This window comes from Trichechus manatus, unplaced genomic scaffold (genome assembly GCF_000243295.1).
Source record: "Trichechus manatus latirostris isolate Lorelei unplaced genomic scaffold, TriManLat1.0 scaffold00050, whole genome shotgun sequence".
In the NCBI taxonomy this organism is placed as follows: Eukaryota; Metazoa; Chordata; class Mammalia; order Sirenia; family Trichechidae; genus Trichechus; species Trichechus manatus.
This window is the reverse complement of record NW_004443986.1, coordinates 8,338,149-8,359,379: the sequence shown is the minus strand read 5'-3', so window position 1 is coordinate 8,359,379 and position 21,231 is coordinate 8,338,149. Positions and strand designations below refer to the sequence as shown.

Sequence of the window (21,231 nt, the reverse complement as noted above, 5' to 3'; positions counted from 1 at the left end):
AAAATCACTTGAAAAGCCCAAATATCTTCTGTTATTTTAAACACAAGGATAATGGCTATTGATCCAATGGCTATCAGAGTGTTAGAAATTTACGATTTTTGTTAACTAGGCCCTGAATATTAACTTTTTGCCTAAAATAATAACTTTTACCTTGCACATATACACTCATTCAATTTTATAAACACGTATTTATTATTTCTGTTTCCTGTCTATTTACTTTGGGAAATAAGACACTCAAAAAATAACTTCCATTTCTAGCTGAAGTTTTGCTAAAAGAAGACAACAAAAGAAGTTGTATTTATTTCAGAATTGCTGAAAATCTGAGTACAAAAAAATGCAGAATCTATGTAACTTTAAAAGTAGTTGTTTTCAATCATATAAAACAATACAAAATACCAGGGCTTCAGTGGCATCAAAAAGAACACATTTAGCTTAGGATTTAATAATAAACTTCTCAAGTTGTATGATTAAAATGCAAAATTGGAAAACCATCTTGCAAAGTGACGGAATGGGCTTTGTTAACAATTGAGTTGTTCCATTTGCCTAAAAACTAAAAACCTTTAGAAACCTCAGAGGTGACTTCACGACCTTTACTGTATTACAAATAGGCCTGATGTTCAAGACCCACATCCATTATATGCTTGAATGAGCTCAGTATTTATTGTTCTTTCATATCATTAAAAGAGGTACAAGGTTGGGAAAATGCATAATGTAAAGAAAGGTCAAGTGGTAATCATGGTGTGAAATGCTGTTACATGTGTCAGTATAATAATTCTTTAGATTTTATGCTCCCGGGAGAGGAAGTTGTTCAAAATTGTTCACCTACAAAGGTTTATTTTGTGCTAAATATAGCTCAGGAACTCTAAATGGTGAATTAGCCTGACCTTTCGCTCCTCAGCATCTGCGATGGCCTTTTCCCGGCTCACTTTCTCTGTCTGAAGCCCAATCTTTGTGATCAGAGCTTCAGCATCATGGTTTCTCAGCTGCAATTCAGCTTCCTGAGAAGCAAGTCTGGCTTTGAGATCCTCCACCTAAAGGAAAAGTCATCATTTTGAAGTAATCAGCATTGATAAAATCAAATATCAGATTTAGCTTTTAAAAAAAAAATTTAGAACTGAATTTAGGGATCTCTAAGTTTGTATATCACATCTGTTTCTATCCTGATTTTTCTTTACTTCCATTTGCAAAAATGCAACCCATTTTTCCCCCAAATGTGAGTGAACTGAACAATGGCTTTCAATGGTTTTGTGGAAAATATAATTAATTTGTATCAGTACCACTTAGAAATTTTTCTTCTTTACTCAATTCTGTCCAACCAGGGAAATACCAACAGAGGTCTCCACCCAACCACACATCACACCACCCCACCTGCTTGCCTGTGCAGCTCAGGCCATTGAGGCAGCAGATGCGGCAGGAAGACTTGCTTGGTGACAAGCCTTGCACCCACCATCTAAAATTGCTGGAGGCTTTAGACAAGTTGAAGGTGTCCTAAACATCTCTTTCCTGTTTACAGAGTCATCAGTTACTTATTTCGATCAGGAGACGCTGGGTGGTGCAAATGGTTAACAAATTTGGTTGTTATTTAAAAGGGTGGAGGTTTGAGTCTATCTAGATGCACCTTAGGAAGAAAGGCCTGGCAATCTACTTCCAGAAAATCTGCAATTGGCAACTCTATGGAGCACAGTTCTCTGACGTACATGGAGTCGCCATGAGTCAGAATCACCTGGATGGTAACTAGTTGGTTGGTTAATTATCTTGATCAAAATGCCTTTAGACAGGTCCTACCTTTTCCAACAAAGCATGAAATGGCCCTTGTGATATTTTTTTTTTCAATTCTTAATTTTTTAAAATCTCATACGAACATTTAATTTATGCAGACAACCAAGCACTCAACTTAACTAACATCTCCTAAGACAGGCAACCACGCGAGACTTGTGGAGTATTAGTATGGTGTGGCCTAAAGCCCAGTCAAGGTCCTCAGTGTGGAATCCTCCTCTCAGCCCACCATTAACTAACTTCACTCAGGTCTTGTGGAACTCAGTCTTTCTGAGGCATCGCCAAATTCATCTGTTAAAAAAGAATGATTCTGCCCATTGATTATTTGGGATCTCACTATGTTCAGCAGGTACCATGAGGTTCCTAAGTTTGAGGATCATGTAAATAAAAGCAGAAGTGAAGTGCTAGAGAGAAAAACATGAGCTAGCTCTCAAAAATACGTAAAAGCAGCTTTATATCATGATAATTAACTCTCCGATCCATTTACTTTCCAGAAGTACAAATGTTACTATTTTAAAAAATTATAGAAGAAAAGAACAATCATAACCACTTATTTTGACTCAACTGCTAAAGACACATCACTGGTCTCTTGTGGAACAACATCCCACTACTATATGTGAACAATCTTGTAACCCGCACTCCAATACAGTTTATTTACACTATACCTAAAATGATTTCATTTTACTTGGATCCACAATCAACGCCCATGGAAGCAGCAGTCAAGAAATCAAACGATGTATTGCACTGGGTAAATCTGCTGTAAAAGACATCTTTAAAGTGTTAAAAAGAAAAAATGTCACTTTAAGGACTAAAGTACGCCTGACCCACGCCATGGTATTTTCAGTTGCCTCATACGGATGTGAAAGCTGGACAATGTATAAGGAAGACTGAAGATGAATTGATGCCTTCGAATTATGGTGTTGGCAAACAATACTGAATATACCATGGAATTCCAGAAGAATGAACAAATCTGTCTTGGAAGAAGAAGCCAGAATGCTCCTTAGAAGCGAGGATGGCGAGACATCGTCCCACATACTTTGGACATGTTATTAGGAGGGACCAGTCCCTGCAGAAGGACATCATGCTTGCTAAAGTGGAGGGTCAATGAAAAACAGGAAGACCCTCAATGAGATGGACACTGTGGCTGCAACAGTGTGCTCAAGCATAACAATGATTATGAAGATGGCGCAGGATCAGGCAGTGTTTCGTTCTGTTGTACGTAGTGTCAGTATGAGTCAGAATCGACTCAACGGCACCTAACAAAAACAACATACCTAAAAGCTGTGATTATTACTATGATTGCTCCTTATACTACTATAGTTAAAGCTTACATTGATTTTTAGCCTCTCTATGAACTCAGGGTAACACTGGACAGTGATACTTGCTTCCCTGTTCTTTTTAGCCACATGAAACTAGTATTATGCTAGGCTACAGTCAAAAGAGTCATCCAAGAGACTGGGAAGAAACTGTGTTATTTCAAGCCCTAATATCCATTTCTAAGGAAGCTGTTAGCTCTGAAATATCCAAAGTGACTCAAGCCCTGGATGCAACGCCTCATCTACGAACAAAGGTCACTAAGGCCATCTGTGATGATCTAAGCTGACATCTAGAAAGGGGTTATGCAGTTATAAAAGGGGTTTAGAGTTTACTGTAATGAATACACATCGGGAAGGTTTAGACACTAATATTTTCAAATGGCATAGATATCCAGCTCTGCGGAATTGCTTAAGGCAGACCCGTAGACAACACATGCTCCAGATGAAGTAATTTTGTTCCACACACAACCTGTTCTTATACCATAAGGCTTTCCAACTCTTTACATAGGAAACCAGGCTTCCTTTTCATAGGAATTCATTTTTAAAACACTCAAGGAACTAGAAATTATTCTAATCACTCTTCTGATATTATTAAGAGCAATATATGCACAGAGGAGGGCAGTGCTGTTCAGTGGTAGAATTCTTACCTTCCATAGGAGAGTGTTCGATTCCTGGCCACTGCACCTCATACACAGCAACCACCCGGATGTCAGAGGAGGCTTGCGTGTTGCTATGATGCTAAAACAGGTTGCAGTGGAGCTTCCAGACTAAGATGAACTAGGAAGAAAGGCCTGATTATCTACCTCCAAAAATCAGCCAATGAAAATCTTACGGATCACAATGGTTTGATCTACAACTGATCATGGGGACGGCACAGGACTGGGCAGCAATTTTTTCCATTGTCCATAGGGTCACCAAGAGTCGAGAACAAAGCTAATGGCAGCTAACAACAACAGCATGCTTAGATACCTAATTTAAAAAAATCACCTACAGTCCTTCAGCCACAGACTTTCCATTGTTTCTAGCCAAGGGGAAACAAGGACGCGCCAAGAGGCCCGCACTTGGAAGATACCGTGAGTCAGCTCTTCCTCTCCTCCTCCTGTTCCCTCATGCTCCCTGGCTTATCAATATATAACTGAGATTATTATTAGGAACCACAGACTCTCTCCACTTCTTTTTCCCTATGGCTGAGGTGCTGCAAGTAACTGGGATGCTAAGCCACATGCTTTTAGCTCAGTCATTTAGGAAGAAAACTCTTCACATGTGGTAGAGACAGTTTTTTCTTTGCCACCGACTGCCACACAAGTCTTGACAGCCCAGTTTGGGTGCCAGCACTATCATTTCCTAGGGTGAAGTCAACAGGTGCCGTCTGCAATCACTCAAAGGAACATAAATGCTTTGTGACACAGATCTTTGTCACTTTTCTTCTTTTAGCTCAAGAGTACTCCCGAAAAATGTTTAGCAGATGTTATAGATTGAATCATGTCTCCCAAAAATGTGGGTCAATTTGGCTAGGCCATGATTCCCACTATTGTATGGTTGTCCACCATTTTGTGATCTTACATGATTATCTTATGTGTTATAAATCCTAATCTCTATAATGTTAATGAGGCAGGAGTAGAGGCAGTTATGTTAATGAGGCAGGACTCAATCTACAGGTTAGGTTGTATCTTGAGTCAGTCTCTTTTGAGATATAAGAGAGAATCAAGCAGAGGAGAGGGGACCTCATGTCACCAAGAAAAGAAGTGCCAGAAGCAGAGCGTGTCTTTTGGACCTGGGGTCCCTGAGCTGAGAAGATCCTAGACCCAGGGGAAGACTGATGACAAGGACCTTCCCCCAGAGCAGACAGAGAGAGAAAGCCTTCCCCTAGAGCTGGTGTTCTGAATTCGGACTTCTAGCTTCCTAGACTGTGAGAGAATAAATTTCTGTTTGTTAAAGCCATCTACTTGTGGTATTTCTGTTATAGTAGCACTTGATAACTAAGACACTAGGAAAAGGGCCTTGATTTAGTGAGATGGAATAGGAGACATTGGCAGAAAAGGAAAAGAGAAGGAGACATACAGAAGAAACAGTAAGATAAGATGCATAAACAAAGAAGAGGAAAGAAGATATCCTTTGAAGGGGAGGGAAGAGATGCACCAATACAGACATGCTCTTTGGGGGCTTCCCAGCACCTCTTCTTTACATTTCCCAATCCCAGCTCTCCTGGAGACCTCCTCACTCTGGTTTCTCTTTCCCAATCATGGTCCATCTACTCACTGGTCAGCACAGAACACTGTGGTTCATCAACGAACCATTCCCAGTATACAAAACTAAGGGAGAAAGAGGCAAGTTGCACTTTGGCTTACAGAATGGAAGAGGGACATGGCCAGAAAAGGTGAAAAGGTGCCAACGTATGCTCCTTCAGCTAGATCTTGGTTTATTCACAGTTTAGGCAATGATGGGCCACTCAGACCTCATGGGGAAAAAACTGGCTCAGTCCCTTGAAGAGCATGTGAGAGTATGATATGATGGCAATACTCTGAGAAGCCTACCAGCATTTCTAGACTTCAAAGGACCACTGGTGAAGATTTTTACTCTAGCTCTAGGGCCTAGCTGGCTCAGAGAAGGGCTGCGTCACTCTCCAAAGTCCCCATATTCTCTCTTTCTAATCTATCAGTCACGGGGGGTGGGGGGGCAACACGGCATCATAGACAATACGTAGGCAATAACCAGTTGCCATCGAGTTGATTCCAATTCATGGCAACCCCATGTGCGTCAGATAGAACTGTGCTCCATATGGTTTTCAATGGCTGCACTTTTGAAAGTAGACCACCACGCTTTTCTTCCAAAGCACCTCTAGGTAGACTTGAACCTCCAATCTTTTGGTTAGTAGCCGAGGCTGTTAACTGTTTGTACCACCCAGGGACTCACATGGGCGATACAATAATAGGAATCTGGGTTCAAACCCCAACTTCACTAGTCCTGTGACCTTAAACTCTTTAAGCCTCTAGTATAAATAACAGCAGTAACACCCACTTCATAAAGTCATTTGGTTTTTAACAATGAAATTAGGTGATACGTGCACAGACCTACACAATAGGTAATTCTCTTTGGATTTACTCCTGCAGTCTAGAGGTACTGTCCTTCCAGGCAGCAGTGGTATTACACCTGAGGATGAAGGCAACATTATTCACTTTCCTCTAAGACAGCTGCTAGCTAAAAGAAGCAGACCAGACACAGATACCGCGGTCAAAGAAAACTGCTATACTCTGGGACCCTAACCATAGCAACCCTCACCATGGTCATCAGCCAGGAAATGATGTCCTCACTGGGGGCTGAGAATCTGAGACTAAAAGGGATCTTACTTCCACCCTCAGGTGACAAAATTCCTGCCAACAAACCCAGAGCACCAAAGAAGTCAGAGACAAGAGAGGGGAACCAGCTGTGTCTGCTCCCTTCAACATCTTTTCCACATTTCCCAGCACTGGGTCAGCCCAAGGAGAGAAGGTCTCTCCCAAACCAGCTTGATAGAGTAATTGGCCTCTTTCTAGGCCTGGAAAATAGTAGCAGCATATTTTCTTTGTATCATTAAACTTCACATTTTCATGTTGTTAGATACCATCATGTCAATTCCAACTCATACAGACCCTATATGACAGAGTAGAACTGCCCCCGTAGGGTTTCATAGGTTGTAATCTTTATGGGAGCAGACTGCCCGATCTTTCTAGGAATCTTACAAGTTGTTGTTAGCCGCTGTCGAGTCCATCCCTACTCATGAGGACCCCATGCACAACTGAAGGAAACACTGCCCAGTCTTGCACCAGTTCCATGATCAGTTGTGGACTGGACCATTGTGATTCATAGGGTTTTCACTGGTTGATTTTTGCCAGGTCTTTCTTCCTAGTCCGACTTAATCTGGAACCTCCAATGAAACCTGTTCAGCATCATAGCAACATGCAAACTTCCACTGACAGATGGGTGGTGGCTGCACATAAGGTGCACTGGTTGCATGAACCCAGGTGTCCTGCATATGGGGTGAGAATTCTACCACTGAACCACCAATCCCTCTAAGCATCTTGTATAAATGGGTTGAAGTGCTGCTTCAAAAGGAAATGTATTTTTCTATTTAAAGAATATAGATACTATCAGTAATAACATATGCTGGACATACCTGAGAGGCTGTGGTTCCTAGTTTTTGGATGCCATTTACCAAGTGCTCTTTTTTCTGGGAGACCTCTTTTTGTTTCCTCTTCAACAGGTTCTTAAACAGTGATATTTGTTCTAGAAAACTCTTTGGGGTGGTATAGTTGTATCTTCTCTCATTCTGGTAATACCTGGTACTCATTTCATTTACGCTGGTGTGAACATGTGCCATAAAAAGGCTGATGGAATCTTTGTCCAGCAGCTGAAAACATAAAACATTGCAATTCATATGGAATGCTCTCAAGTTAAAATAAAACATGATTAAAAAAATAAATAGAAGCGAATCAGCAAAATGTACACTTTTTTTTTTTTTTTGCTAAAAGAACAAATTACAGTGAGGTCTAGGGAAAATTATTTAGTCTTTAAAAGACATCTAGAAAACTAGACAGATTACAATAAAGCATTCAGCTTTACTAACCATCTTCTTGCCAAACAGACAAAGGATTTTTACATCTTCCACGTACCAAAGCCAAAAACCAACACATAACACAAGCATGGCTAGCCACAATTTGGTTTTTATCTGTCAAGTATGAGGAAGAGAAAACGGAGAAATTAAGGCACGATACCCTGAGAAGTATTTTTTGGTATTGTTTTCAAATTAAATTTTAGCTGGAGAGATCGAAAAACCCTGCAAAGTCAACAAAAAAAAGCAGAAACTTAGAAATGCAGAATTTTATGGGGGTCCATGGAAAAGCAATCTGGATGGGTAGGGTATAAAAGTCACTGCTTCTAGGAGAAAAATATCGTGATTGCTTCTATTCTCATAAAAACACACAAGCACAGAACAAAATATGAAACCCTCCTTTGAAGATTACCGAAGAACTCCTCACTATAAATTCTTCCCATTTTGTCCTCTATGACTTCTGAAGTAGTTAACTTTTTAATTTGTGGAGTCACATCTCCCTCATTTTAATGATTATTTATTGCATTCTGTACAAGATGAACCAGGTTCAATTAATCAAGGGAAGCCTAAAAATCAATTAATATGAATTAAATGAGCCACACCAACTCTTAGGAAAGTCACACATAATTCACCAAAGTGTTGTCAACAATGCGCAGACATCTTCGGGAAAATTGCTCACAAGTGGCTGGTGATGCAGTTAAACGTTTCAAACCTGCACCGTTAATATCACAACCAGAGGTGCGAGGAGAGACAGGCCAATTCTTGTTGGTAAAAAACAACCGCTCCTGAGTAACGGCTTTTAAAACCTAGCTTTCCGACATCATGAAAAATTCTCCAGTGGGTTTAAAATGTGTACGTACGAGCTTATTCTGCATATTAAAAATCCATCTCACTAGTAACTGAAATACATCTTTAAAGCAAAAGTTAAACATAGAATGGTATGAATCCTGAATGGTCTTTGTTTCCAGTCCATCCAAAAAAAAAACAAAAAACAAAATCAAACCCATTGCTGTACAGTCGATTCTGACTCATAGTCATAGTGACTCTATAGGACAGAGTAGAACTGCCCCACAGGGTTTCCAAGGAGCGGCTGGTGGATTCAAACTGCTGACCTTTTGGTTAGCAGCTGTTGCTCTTAACCACTGCACCACCAGGGCTGCTGTTGATTCAAGAGATACATACGTTACCAACAGAAAAATAAAACTTACAAGGAAGTTATATAAATCCCATATAAATTTTCTCCCCTTGGGGATTTTATTTTCAAAAGAGTCTGACTTCAATGTAAACGTGGGCAGAAATTCACTCCTGTCCTGTCCCGTTTTAACTTGCACTAAAAATGCACACATACCTTTCTGCAATATAGATGGATGCTTTTCTCAGCCAAGTGCAACCTCCTTAAGGGGAAGGAAAAAAACAAAAAAAATCTGGCCTCTATCCAATCATGATCCTTATGAGGAGGCTCCTCGGGCTGCCCTGAAAAGCTCTCTTTAACAACAGTTTCATTTGTAAATCGGGGATGGAAGAAGTGGTTTCCGGTAGAGCTGGAAGTGGCCCGAGACAACTTGTCTCAATGGGGCAAAATAACTATTGTTATCGGGCTTAACAAAATGGCACAGCATGAGAGACTTGCGGAGCCAGGGAGCAGCTGGTTGTAATTCACACTGTTTTTCAGAAAACTCTAATCGTTCCAGAACAGACCTCTTTGATGAGTGGTCTTCCCTGCATTCTCAATTTGTCACTTTCTCTTATGATAAGGTCAGTAGTGACAGCACTTCCTGACATTAACAGCTGTGGCTTTTAAAAGGGTCATTGTAGAACTACTAATTGCAGTAATTTCATTAGCATGAATTATTTATTCTGCCATTCATTTATCTCCAGTTTTCTTTTGTGGGGGGAGCGGGGAGCTGGGGAGATGGCTGCCGGGCTGCAGCAGTGATGGCAAAGCAATGCTGTATTTTCCACCAGGAGCCCTTTTAGAGTTGTGAGTGAAGAGCATCATTCTTGCTAGATTTGGCCCCTTGATGAAAACCAGTTGATGCCATTTTGTAATCATTTAGCAGCCATTCATGGTGAAGGCAAAAATAAAAATAAGCAAATTGCCAGTATCAAATGGTGATAAATCCAAGGTTTCCCCACTAAGATGCTTTGGAAAACAGTGCTGCACGCACTGGAAAACAATGTATAAACAAATGCAAAGATGGAACTGCTTTTTTCTCACATTAAGAAAAAGTGTTTAATTTCTACTCTCTTGATTGGCTCACTGTAAACAAAAAAATATAAACAAATCCCTGCTACTTGGTGTGACAGTTCCCAGGTGGGGGCAGTCACTGCCACACCATGCACCACTGGTCACCTGTTTCTAAAAGCAAGTGCCCCGTAGGTCTGCCTTGCTGAAGATGCCAGGCAGCAGAGAAAAACCAAAAAACTATAAACCCGTTGCCATGAAGTCGATTCTGACTCATAGCAACACTACAGAATAGAGTAGAACTGCCCTATAGAGTTTCCAGGGAGTGGGTGGGGGATTTGAACTGCTGACCTTTTGGGTGGCAGCCAAGCTCTTAACCACTGCACCACTAGGGCTCCAAAGATAATATGGCAGCAGAGAGTCATATGAAAATCAAGTATCAGGAGGCCAGCACTAAATCAAACATTTTAAGTATTATTCAGAATTTTATATATTTCCAAGACCACCAATGACTACACTGATCTGTAATTTTAAATTTGGACTTCCAGGAAGATTTTATTATAGGGAGGAAAGAGGGCAAGGCAAAGGTAAAGAAGGGCAGAGGAAAGAAAACTATTTTTTTAAAGCTTTTCTCAGGATGATTTTTGTCACATATAATGCCACAGACCTACAATATACCTTGAAAAATTTCTTATAAATATTCCTATGTTTACTTTTAATAATTTCAAGATGTTGAGCTATATTAAAAAAACACAATTGTCACTGACTTGATTCCAACTCATGGTGACCCCAAGTGTGTCAGAGTGCAACTGTACTCCACAGGGTCTTCAGTGGCTGATTTTTCAGGGGTAAATCGCCAGGCCTTTCTTCTGAGTCACCTTTGGGTAGACTTGAACCTCCATTCTTTCCATTTGTACCACTCAGGGACTCCCTACAGAGTATTATTTGTACTTTTGGCTCCTTTTAGAGCTGGTAGAAGTAGAGCATATATTAGACACTTGTGGTTTGTAAGGCTGGTTTATTAAATAAGGAAGACTTAATAATGCATAAAATGAGCAGTACTGCATTTTAGCACCTCGCCTAGGCTTCTGGTGCTAAGATTTCATTGTAGAAAAAGATTCTGGAGGCAGCCTGGGACACAGGGTTTGAATCCTAGGACCTGGGTTAGAGTTCCAGTTCTATAAAATGGGACAAGTTATTTTATTCCCTGTATATCTTCCTGACCACAAAATCAATGGTTAGAGTTTTGTCACTCCTTTCCATTCATTTCTTCTTTCTTTTCTTTTTCCCTCCCCTCTTCAAAACAGTCAAACACTTACGCAATATTAAAGAGAAGGATTTGAGGGCATGGACTCCGGGTCCCACTGCAGATGAGCCCGTGACCTGCTGAGTGATCACGTGTTTCGGCTTCCATCCCCTCACCTGCGTGGTAGGGAAACCAGTGGCCCCTCCTCAGGTTGGTGGGAGAGTTAGAGGTGGTAATCAATGCAGACTCTGAGGGTGTTAGTTCTGCTGCTGGCAGTGGTAGTAGCAGGGCGGCAACAAGTGTTAAATGCAGCACTCAGCACAGATTTCTAAACTGCATGCTGGTTTTATTTTTGTTTGCTTCTTTGTTTGGGGAATGCATTTTGTGATTAGTCGCTTGTGCTTTTATTTTTGGTCTTACATTTTCAAGATCAACTGGCAAAAGACACAATCAAGTATAGCATAAGGCAACCATCTTTCAGATGAGCTCCCAATCGTCAATGGTTCTCTGACAGAACATTAAAACAAAGGGACAATTGAGGACGGAGGGCGTGAGGAGGTAAAACACAAACCAGCCACCCTGTTTATAGGAAGTCAGTAAGGCAGGAGAAGATGGTAGTAGCTGGTTCTGCTGAGGCCAGCTCCTGCAGAAAAGCCACAGAACTACAACTTAGGGGTAGTAACAGTCCCATTTGACTTTGTTAAACTTTTAGCTTAACGGCATGCCCAGGTTCCTGGACAGCTATAAAAATTAGACCCTTCTTTTGAGGTAGAGGTGATTCCTAAGGTTTACAAAGGTGCAAAGACCCTGGAAAGCAGCATTCTGCTGCTTTTTGCCATTCCACTCTAAATCTGATTAAGATGCACAGAGCAAGAAATCTATGATGGACAATATGTTTGTGTGCATGTGTAAAGGAGAAAGACGGCTGAAGAATGGTGAAGGATATTAATGACTATCTGGGCTCTTCCTCATCTATTTGAATACAGGCTTAAGCCAGTTTGAGATTTAGGTAGAACTCAAGGTAAATTTGATTGTGTTTGTTTTTTTCTTGACCTTTTAAAATAACTTTAATACTCCTTAGAAAGAAGATATTTTCCTGTTATCGTTCTGCTTTTTGATTCACATTAAATAATCCTAATTTATATTCCAAATAAAGAACTGTGCTAAAAATCATAAATACAATAGAAGCTCTGCTAATGAAGCTATAACTAACAAAATGTTGTTTTAATACCCTTCATTTTTGGCATGAGAGTACCTGGGTGGTACAAACAGTTAACATGTTTGACTGCTAACCTAAAGTTTGCAAGTTCAAGTCCACCCAGAGTCACACAGGAAGGAAGACTTGGCAATCTACTTCTGAAAAATCAGCCATTGAAAACCCTACAGAGCACAGTTCTACTCTGACACACATGAGATTGCCATGAGTTGGAATTGACTCAATGGCAACTGGTACCTACTGGCATTCTTGGCATAGTATTTTAAAAGGAACTGAAGGTTCCAGGCCACTGAAGAAATAACTCTTTAAAAACAGCAGTAAAATAATTTTCCTCTTTGAGTAGACATTTCTCATTATCAGTTAGAAAAATGGTAGTAAAATATGCCATTTTACGGTAGCAAAGTATGCAACCAATCCTTGCAACAAGTTCTGGGTTAAAGAGCTGATGGGGTGGGGAATAAATGCATTTTACTGAAAAGTCTGATGTTTAGCTTGTATAATTATCTTAAATGGCATCACATCAAAAGGACAGAGAATTTCAAGTTGCCAGTTGGCCAACATGCCTGAAAAGAATGGGCTCAGATCTCTAGTCTATTCCTTGCAATGCAAACGTTACCCCTCCCCCAACTCTTCATTTCTATTCAATAATTTCTCCTTTTATCAGACCCTGCTTTCAAGTATGTCTATTACTCATTTTGTGTTGAAGAGCAAAAACACTGCTCATCTTTCAATGCCTCAGTTTTTCCTGCCTTTTGTCTTGAATGTTCCTTACAGGAACCCATGCGCTTCGCAGTAAGGTCTCCTCCCAATTATCTCTCCCAAGTACAACCCTGTTCCCAGGGACACCCAGAGGCCCTTTCCTTCTCTCCCTCCTTACGCTGCATCCTCCCATCCCTTTTTCCAAATCTCCTATGAGAAGGGGTGGGTGTTGACACAAAGTCTTCATATAAATACTCAGTGATAGATAAGTGTCAAACTGTTTTGGTCATTCTGTCAGTTGTCATTTAGTTCAATATCAGGTAACAGAAAAACAGCACAAACATTTATGTAGATGCAGTCAGCCTACACCCCTGGGTGCTGAGTGTGTACTGACTGAAAATTATATGTCAACATACACAAAGCCACTTGCCTTTAATGAATCCTTTCTCTGTGGCCGAAGGGGGTCACCTTGTATAAATACCTTACACTCAGCAAACAAGGTCAATAATTAAGAAGTGCCTAAATTATGCTGATAACTTTCAGTCTTAACGGTGGAAATGAAAAGTAAGAGAGTGATCAAATTAGCACTCATTCAAAAAATTTAAAAGCTGTTTTTGACCTCTACAGAAAAGGCGCCACACATTTTTTAGAACAACACGGACACGTTGCACTCTGAATGATAATTATTGCTCCTGAGCAACAAATTAGGAAGGTGGGAAAGTTAAATAAGCACCTTGCACTGAAATGGAATCATCTGGCTAATTTGTTTCGAAGCATAATTTCAGCTCGATAGAAACGGTAAAGTGCGTTTCAAATTCCTATTTGGCACTCAGCATCCTATAGGAGGCATTGTGATACCATCAGATATAGCTCAGCACCTGGCAGGAGCCCTCTGGACTTAAAATGATGCAAGTCCTGCCTCCTCCAGTAGGTGTCAATGGTCACCTGCATATCAAAACTCCTTCAGCAGTAACTGAAGGCGCCTGCCTCCAGAAGAGAAAGCGTTCACTAAAGCAGCAAAGACAAGGAATTTTTAAAAAGTACGGTGCCACCCTGAAACTATTGTCTTGATATAATCTTTAAACATTAAACCAAAACTATCTCCTGAAGTCTTCTTTAGGCTAAACAACGGTTGAGCCTAGTTAGTAAAGAATGTCTACCTTGAGCATTGTGCTCTTTTAAAGAACTATCTATACAGAATTAATTGACAACAGCAACTCAAAAGGTTAGAGAGGAAGCTTTGGCAGTGGTGAGTTTATGTTAATGGGGGAGGAATTTGGAAAAGGAGGGTTAGAATGGTTGCACAACTTGAAGAAATGTAACCAATATCACTGAATTGTATATGTACAAATTGTTGAATTGGTGTATGTTCTGCTGCGTATATTTGCAACAATGAAAAAAAGTGAGACCAAATATATATATATACATATATATATATACAAATATATACACTGTGCCAAACTAGTTCTTATTTTCTCCCATTTGAAAAAGTAACATTAAGAACTAAAATGCACTGATCTTTTTCTTTGCCTCAACAAACTGGCCTGATAAAATGAACTGGATAAAATAGAATTTTTGCAATCAAAAGGTACATATTGACTATTTCTCTCCCTTTAATAAATTGGTATTTTGAATGCTTCTTATACTTAGGAGAAGACAAAATAATGCACTACATAATTCCAGGAATGTAATGAACCTAGCAATTGCTTAAGAAACTTGTGTTAATAATTGTGACAATTATTTGTCACATTTAATGATTTTTTCAGCTATTAAAGTATAAAATATTTCTGGCAGACTTATCTAATGCTAGTGTTGCTGTTGTTGTTAGGTGCCGTTGAGTCAATTTTCGACTCATAGCGACCCCATGTGACAGAGTAGAACTGCCCCATAGGGTTTTCTAGGCTGTAATCTTTATGGAACCAGATCACCAGATCTTTCTTCTGTGGAGCTGCTGGGTGGGTTCTAAGCACCAACCTTTCGGTTAGCAGCCAAGTGCTTAACTATTGCGCCATCTTTAAGTTGGGTTCCTCTGGATGACCCTTCAGGAAGACAGGCAACAGTGAAAGCAGTAATTCAGACAGAAATTACTCTTCCAAGTGTTCACCACTCTACTCATGTTCATATGAAAAAAAAATATACATATATATACCCCTAAATATAAGAAGTGCTCTGCAGTGCCCCTGACTAATGGGAAAAAGTGAAAAACACTTTTTTAAAAATAGAACCACTCATTAACTGTATTTAATCTTCATCCAGAAAACCAGTTTTTTTTTTTTTTTTTTTTAAGGCCCTAGATTGGCGCATTCAAAGTTAGGGGTGAGTGTAGTGTAGAGACAGATAAGAGAAAGAATGATCAGAATATGGCAAAAATAGTGACTTAAAAGAGATTATTTTTTCATCTAATTGTAGAAATGTTTTAAATGTAAGTGTGAGGAACAGACAGAGAGAGGAAAAATCTGAATATCCTAAAGCCTCTGTCATATACATGTAGAAGTTGTATAGCTTGATAGTTCTTCCCTCAAAGTCCAAGATTAAATAATTAGATTAATGGATACTTCAGGACAAAACTAAAAAGAAATTTTGTAGACACAAGTGAATACTTGTCTGTGTGCTCACCTATATAGTTTTTTTTTTTTGTAGAAGCAAAAGAAAAATAATTTAATGTACAATAAAGTTAGCTGCACACAAAAATTAATAAAATATGTAAATATTCCCAGATTTCTAACCATCTGGTCACCAGAAGACATAATATTCAACAAAATGTTAAAGGTTTGTTCTAGAAAGGTGCATTTAGGTACACTCTTTGGAGTAAGGGAGGTTACAGTGGGTTGGTGTTGTTCATGATAAACTTTCAACTGGGAACAAGCAACATTCCCTACATCTCCCAGTTCCGTTTTTGGTTCTGAGAATCACTTTCAATGTCTGACCTATTATAGGTGCCTTTCATCCTCATCATTTAGTGAAATCAGAAGACACACCTCCCTGGTAAATGTTTTCCAGTTACCCCCTTTCCAAACCACTAGTCAGAAAGGCACTAGAGATGAATAACACTTAATTTCTAGGAAGTCTAAATAATAGCTTCATATTTAAATTCTTTTTTCCCTCTGAACCAGAATGCTTGAAAGTTGTTTGTTGTTATTGTTGTTTCATTCAGCCATTTTAAAATGCAACAGGAGGTGTGAATTTCATCCTGATCAAATGACCAACATAATGTATATAAGGAAGCAGATCCATTACTTGATTTAGTGATTGTTGAATTTACGATGGCTGATTTTTCACCTAACAATGATGTAATGAGAATAACCACAATTAATTGCCTTACTTTGTTAAGATCAAGCATTGCATGCTATGGATGGCTACTTTTTGTTTGCGTTTTTAGCTGTAGATATAAAGCTACAGCAAGATCCATTATGATTCAAAGAAGTAATGATCCTGGGTTTCTGGTGAGTCAGTGTAGCCACTGAGAACATGCTCATATGCACTGGGTGTGTGCACACACATGGACATGCACGCGTACACATGCATGCACGTCTCAACCTGGTTGAAAAAGGTCAGCCATTAACGTTCCATAGAACGTAAGCTAACAAAGATGATTTTATTATGTTAAACAAATAGGGACAACTTTCTGCAAAGAAGTGTATTTTGGAAATTACTTATCTAATGAGGACTTTTAGTTGGGGGTGTGTGTACGTGTGTGTGTCCGTATGTCTCAGAGGCTGACACAGCATACCTCAATTCCCTTGGTTTCCTCAATGAACCTCCTGCTGACTGAGACCAGAGCCTCCCGTGGCCACTCATGAAACCAGTCAATAGCCGTGCAGTTAACTATGGCTGGGAACTTCCGAGCTCTCACTCTCAGCGTGTGACCAACTGGAGAGAAACACAAAATAATCTGTGGAGACATGGGGGCAGAACAGAAACAGGAGGGTGACGAGTGAGCAAAGAATTACATTGCAATCTCAGACAATGAAAGAAAGGAACACAGCCAACCATGACATTAAACTATCCTAAAGTACTATGGAGTGGAAATCAATATTAACCTACTTGCTAATAAAAGTATAAACCTGTCCAAAATGGCTGCCTCATAGAACACATAGAAACACTATGTGCTTTTCTTAAAATTTGTCCCTCTTCTTTCAAACATTTTTGATGATTATCATTAATAGTGGAAACCTTTCTCTTTTCCATTACATAAGTAACATTACCCCAATAAAAATTAAATAAAAAATAAATCACTAGGATACAATAATACCAATAATTACTTTCATTTTCTGTTTCCTTCCAATTTGTAACTCATTACGAGTTGGAATCGACTTGATGGCAATGGGTTTGGTTTTGGTTTAGGCTCAATAAAGTGTATAAAAACCCATTGCTGTCAAGTCGATTCCGACTCATAGTGAACCTACAGGACAGAATAGAACTGCCCCAAAGGGTTTCCAAGGACAGCTCGTGGATTTGAACTGCTGACCTTTTGGTTAGCAGCCTGAGCTCTTAAAAATCCAATGCTTTATAATATTGTTTATTTCTGTTTCCATTTAAAATAAAATACAATTTGAGTTCTCCCTTTACATTTTTAAAGGAATAAAAAATTCAGTTTAAACAGTCTTATGATGAGACAGTTTGTAAGTTTCTGATAAGTCTAAAGACTGAATATGTTTCCATACTTTCTTTAGACTCCACACAGGTTTATTTCTGTCAGCAGTGCCTGAGTTTAGCTATGAGAGTGTGTCACAGAAACTCGGTGAGGGGAGCAGGTCTTCAGGAGTCAGGCACGTCTGGATCCGACTAACTTCTATCCAGGATTAAATATACTTTCTGAACTTCTCTGGGCTTCAGAAGATAAGAACATAAGGTGTGTAGTATGCTAGCCCAAACAGGTGCTCAGGAAGAAGTCCTTTCTTCCTCCACCTTCTTTCCAAAGTCAGTGTAAGCGTGGGGCGCTGGGTTGCGGAAATGCCAGCTGGGGTAAGTTAGGACTGAGACAAAGAGTCTTTTGATTTCCTTTTTCTCTACAAATGGACTCAGACTTGACATAAAACCAAACTATGCAGCTCTCTCTAAGCCTCTAACACTTTCGCATCAGGTAATTAAGAAAATCATTCTTCAAGGGATATTTTTGAATTTTAAATTCCTCCATTTAAAAAATCCATATCATAAAATTCTCTACCACATCTTTCTCTCATGGAGCAGCTGGTGGGTCGAATCGCCAGTCTTTTGGTTAGCAGCCGATTACTTTAACCCCTGCACCACGAGGGCTCCTATAGGTTTGTTTGTTGTTGTTAGGTGCCATCAAGTCGGTTCCGGCTCATAATGACCCTGTGTACAACAGATTGAAACACTGCCTCGTCCTGCACCATCCTCACAATTGTTACTATGCTTGATCCCATTACTGCAGCCACTAGGTTTGTTTAGCCCCATGAAAACGCTTTTCCTGAGTTAATTTAATTATATGCCATCATTATTTATTGAAAGATTATACAGAAATGGTCATTTAAAGATACTTTTTCTTTTCCAAAATTTTACAGTTGAAGACATTTTCTACTATTTATAATCATGTAAATGAAGATCCTCACAATGCCATCTAAAATTCCACACCAGGGAGAGAAAAAAAAAAAGATGACAGGTTTTCAAAGCATCACCTGGGATCTTGTTAGAAATGCAAATTCTCTGACCTATTCCTAACCTAAGGAAGCAGACACTCTGAGGTTGGGGCCCAGCAATCCAAGTTTTCAACAAGCCCATCAGGTAATTCTGATGTCCACTGCTACAGCCTAACTGTTTAAAATTTTCTATGGGAATACTTAATTGAAACATTTACTTATTCAGTGTTTTTTTTGGCAGTTGATGAAATAGTCATAGAATCTAAGTCTCTATATACACCCAGAGTAAAACGGAAAATTTAGAGAATTTTAAATAAATTAGATAATAAGTAATCTAAATTCTATCATTTAAACTAGACCCAGGGGACTAAATTATAGAAACGAGCCCTGGTAGTTAAATGAGCAATGGTTAAGTGCTTAGCTGCTCACCTAAAAGTTGGCAGTTGGAACTCACCAGCACCTTCGTGAGAGAAAGATGTGGCGATCTGCTCCTGTAAAGATTACAGCCTTGGAAACCCTTTGGAGCAGTTCTACTCTGTCCTGTGGCGTCACTATGGGTTGGAATTGACTAGACGGCAACGGGTTTGGTTGGTTTTGGTTATACACCTGCCTAGGAGCCCTGGTGGTGCAATAGTTAAGAGCTCGGCTGCTAAGCTGAAGGTGGGTGGTTCAAACCCACCAGCCTCTTTTTGGGAGAAAAGACCTGGTGATCTGCTCCCATAAAGAGTTTTTTTAAAAACAAACAAATAAAAACAAAGCCACTGCCATTGAGTCGATTCTGACTCACAGCGACCCTATAGGACAGAGGACAGAACTGCCTCGTAGGGTTTCCAAAGCTGTAAATCTTTACAGAAGCAGACTGCCACATCTTTCTCCCATGGAGCAGCTGGTGGGTTTGAATTGCTTACCTTTTCGTTAGCAGCCGAATGCTTTAACCACTGTGCCACAAGGGCTCCTTCCCGTAAAGATTACATCCTAGGAAATCCTATGCAGCAGTTCTACTCTGTCATATAGGGTCACTATGAGTCGGAATTGACTTGACTGCACAAAAGTCCCTTAGTTGTGCTTGGAGTCCTCTAGTGGTGCAAACAGTTAAACGCTGGACTACTAGCCAAAAGGTTGGTGCTTCAAACCCACCCAGAGCCCCTTGGGAGACAGGCCTGGTAATCTGCTTCCAAAAGGTCATAGCCTTGAAAACCCTATGGAGCGAATTTCTCTGACACACATGGGGTTGCCATGAGTTGCAGTCAATTCGATGGCAACCAACACCACCATATACTTGCCTATTCTAGATATTGCATATAAGTGGGATCATACAATATTCTTCTGTGACTGGCTTTTTTCACTGAGTATAATGTTTTCAACGTTCACCCATACTGTAGCGTGCACCAGGACTTCACCTCTCTTTATGGCTGAGGAATGCTTCAGCCTAGTATGATATGCATCTAAACATTCATTTTATTTTATACCTTAGGAGCTGCTGGTTAATATTTGAAATACATCAACAGAGGGTACGCAGCCTAAGGTGGTAAACCACCATTACACAGATTCTTACTGAGTTCCCTACTCTAGAGTCAGCTGCCAGAAGCTCTTATCTAACTTTTTCTTTCATCAACATAAATGCTTTGTTAGCATCATGGATGTTAGACAGGAGTTTTCATCGATGAAATGAGTACTGTTAAGATATCTGAGGAAAACAGAAATATTGTATAGATACTTCCACCGATGCATGAACAAACGAGGAAAATCTTGGTATCATGGCATCCTAGTAACTACACCCTTGGCAGCTGGACTTCAGGATTTGACCACTTCTGTGATAAATAGTGTATGGAGGGATTCTGCCTTTTAAAGTGATTCCAATTAGAAGGTCAGTTGAATCTTACAATAAGAATAGTGTCACATCTGCCCCAAAAGAATCTTTCAAGTAAAGACTAGTTAGGTTTCTAAAACAACAGACAGCTGGGATTACATCGGGTTTACTGAGTAGGCTTTAAGATCTTTGTATCTGCCTCCTTGTTATTAAATAAATCCTACGTGTGGCAGGGAGTTCCTGGATGGTGGAAATGGTTAACACATTGGGCCACTAACTGAAAGCCTGGTGGTTTGAATCCACCCAGAGTCATCTCGAAAGAAAGATCTGGTGAGCCACTTCGGAAAAATCAGCCATTGAAAACCGTATGGAACACAGTTGTACTCTAACACACATGGGTAGCCATGAGTCAGAACTGATTGGACAGCAACTAGTTTACGTATGTGTGGCAGAGTTCAGTCTGAGACTCCCGTTATTTGAAACACTTCTCCCAACTGGGGAATTTGGGAAGAAGCCCTCCCCTCAAATTCAAACTTGAATTTCTATAGTCATTCTGTATTTTTTTTTTTTTGGAAAGGATTTTTTTATTGTACTTCAGGTGAAGGCTTACAGAACAAAAGTTTCTCATGAAACAGTAGTACACATGTTGTTTATGACATTGGTTAACAACCCCACAACATATTAACCCTCTAATTTCTTAACCTTTTTTTTTTTGGTGAAAATACACATAGCCAAAGATACACCATTTCAAAAATTTCTACATGCACAGTTCAGTGACATTGACTACGCTCTTCC

The 21,231-nt window shown here is 39.7% G+C and overlaps 1 protein-coding gene across 1 annotated transcript in view; it reads right to left on the bottom strand.

Moving 5' to 3' along the window:
- The window catches only part of LOC101351062 (dynein heavy chain 11, axonemal), a 334,378-nt gene that overhangs the window by 133,327 nt on the left and 179,820 nt on the right, over positions 1–21,231 (bottom strand). The window contains exons 49-51 of the mRNA XM_023732310.1: positions 16,757–16,918; positions 7,246–7,479; positions 885–1,031 (exon numbers count right to left, since the gene is read on the bottom strand). Coding sequence (XP_023588078.1) covers positions 885–1,031; positions 7,246–7,479; positions 16,757–16,918 — 543 coding nt within the window. The remainder of the gene's footprint in view (positions 1–884; positions 1,032–7,245; positions 7,480–16,756; positions 16,919–21,231) is intronic.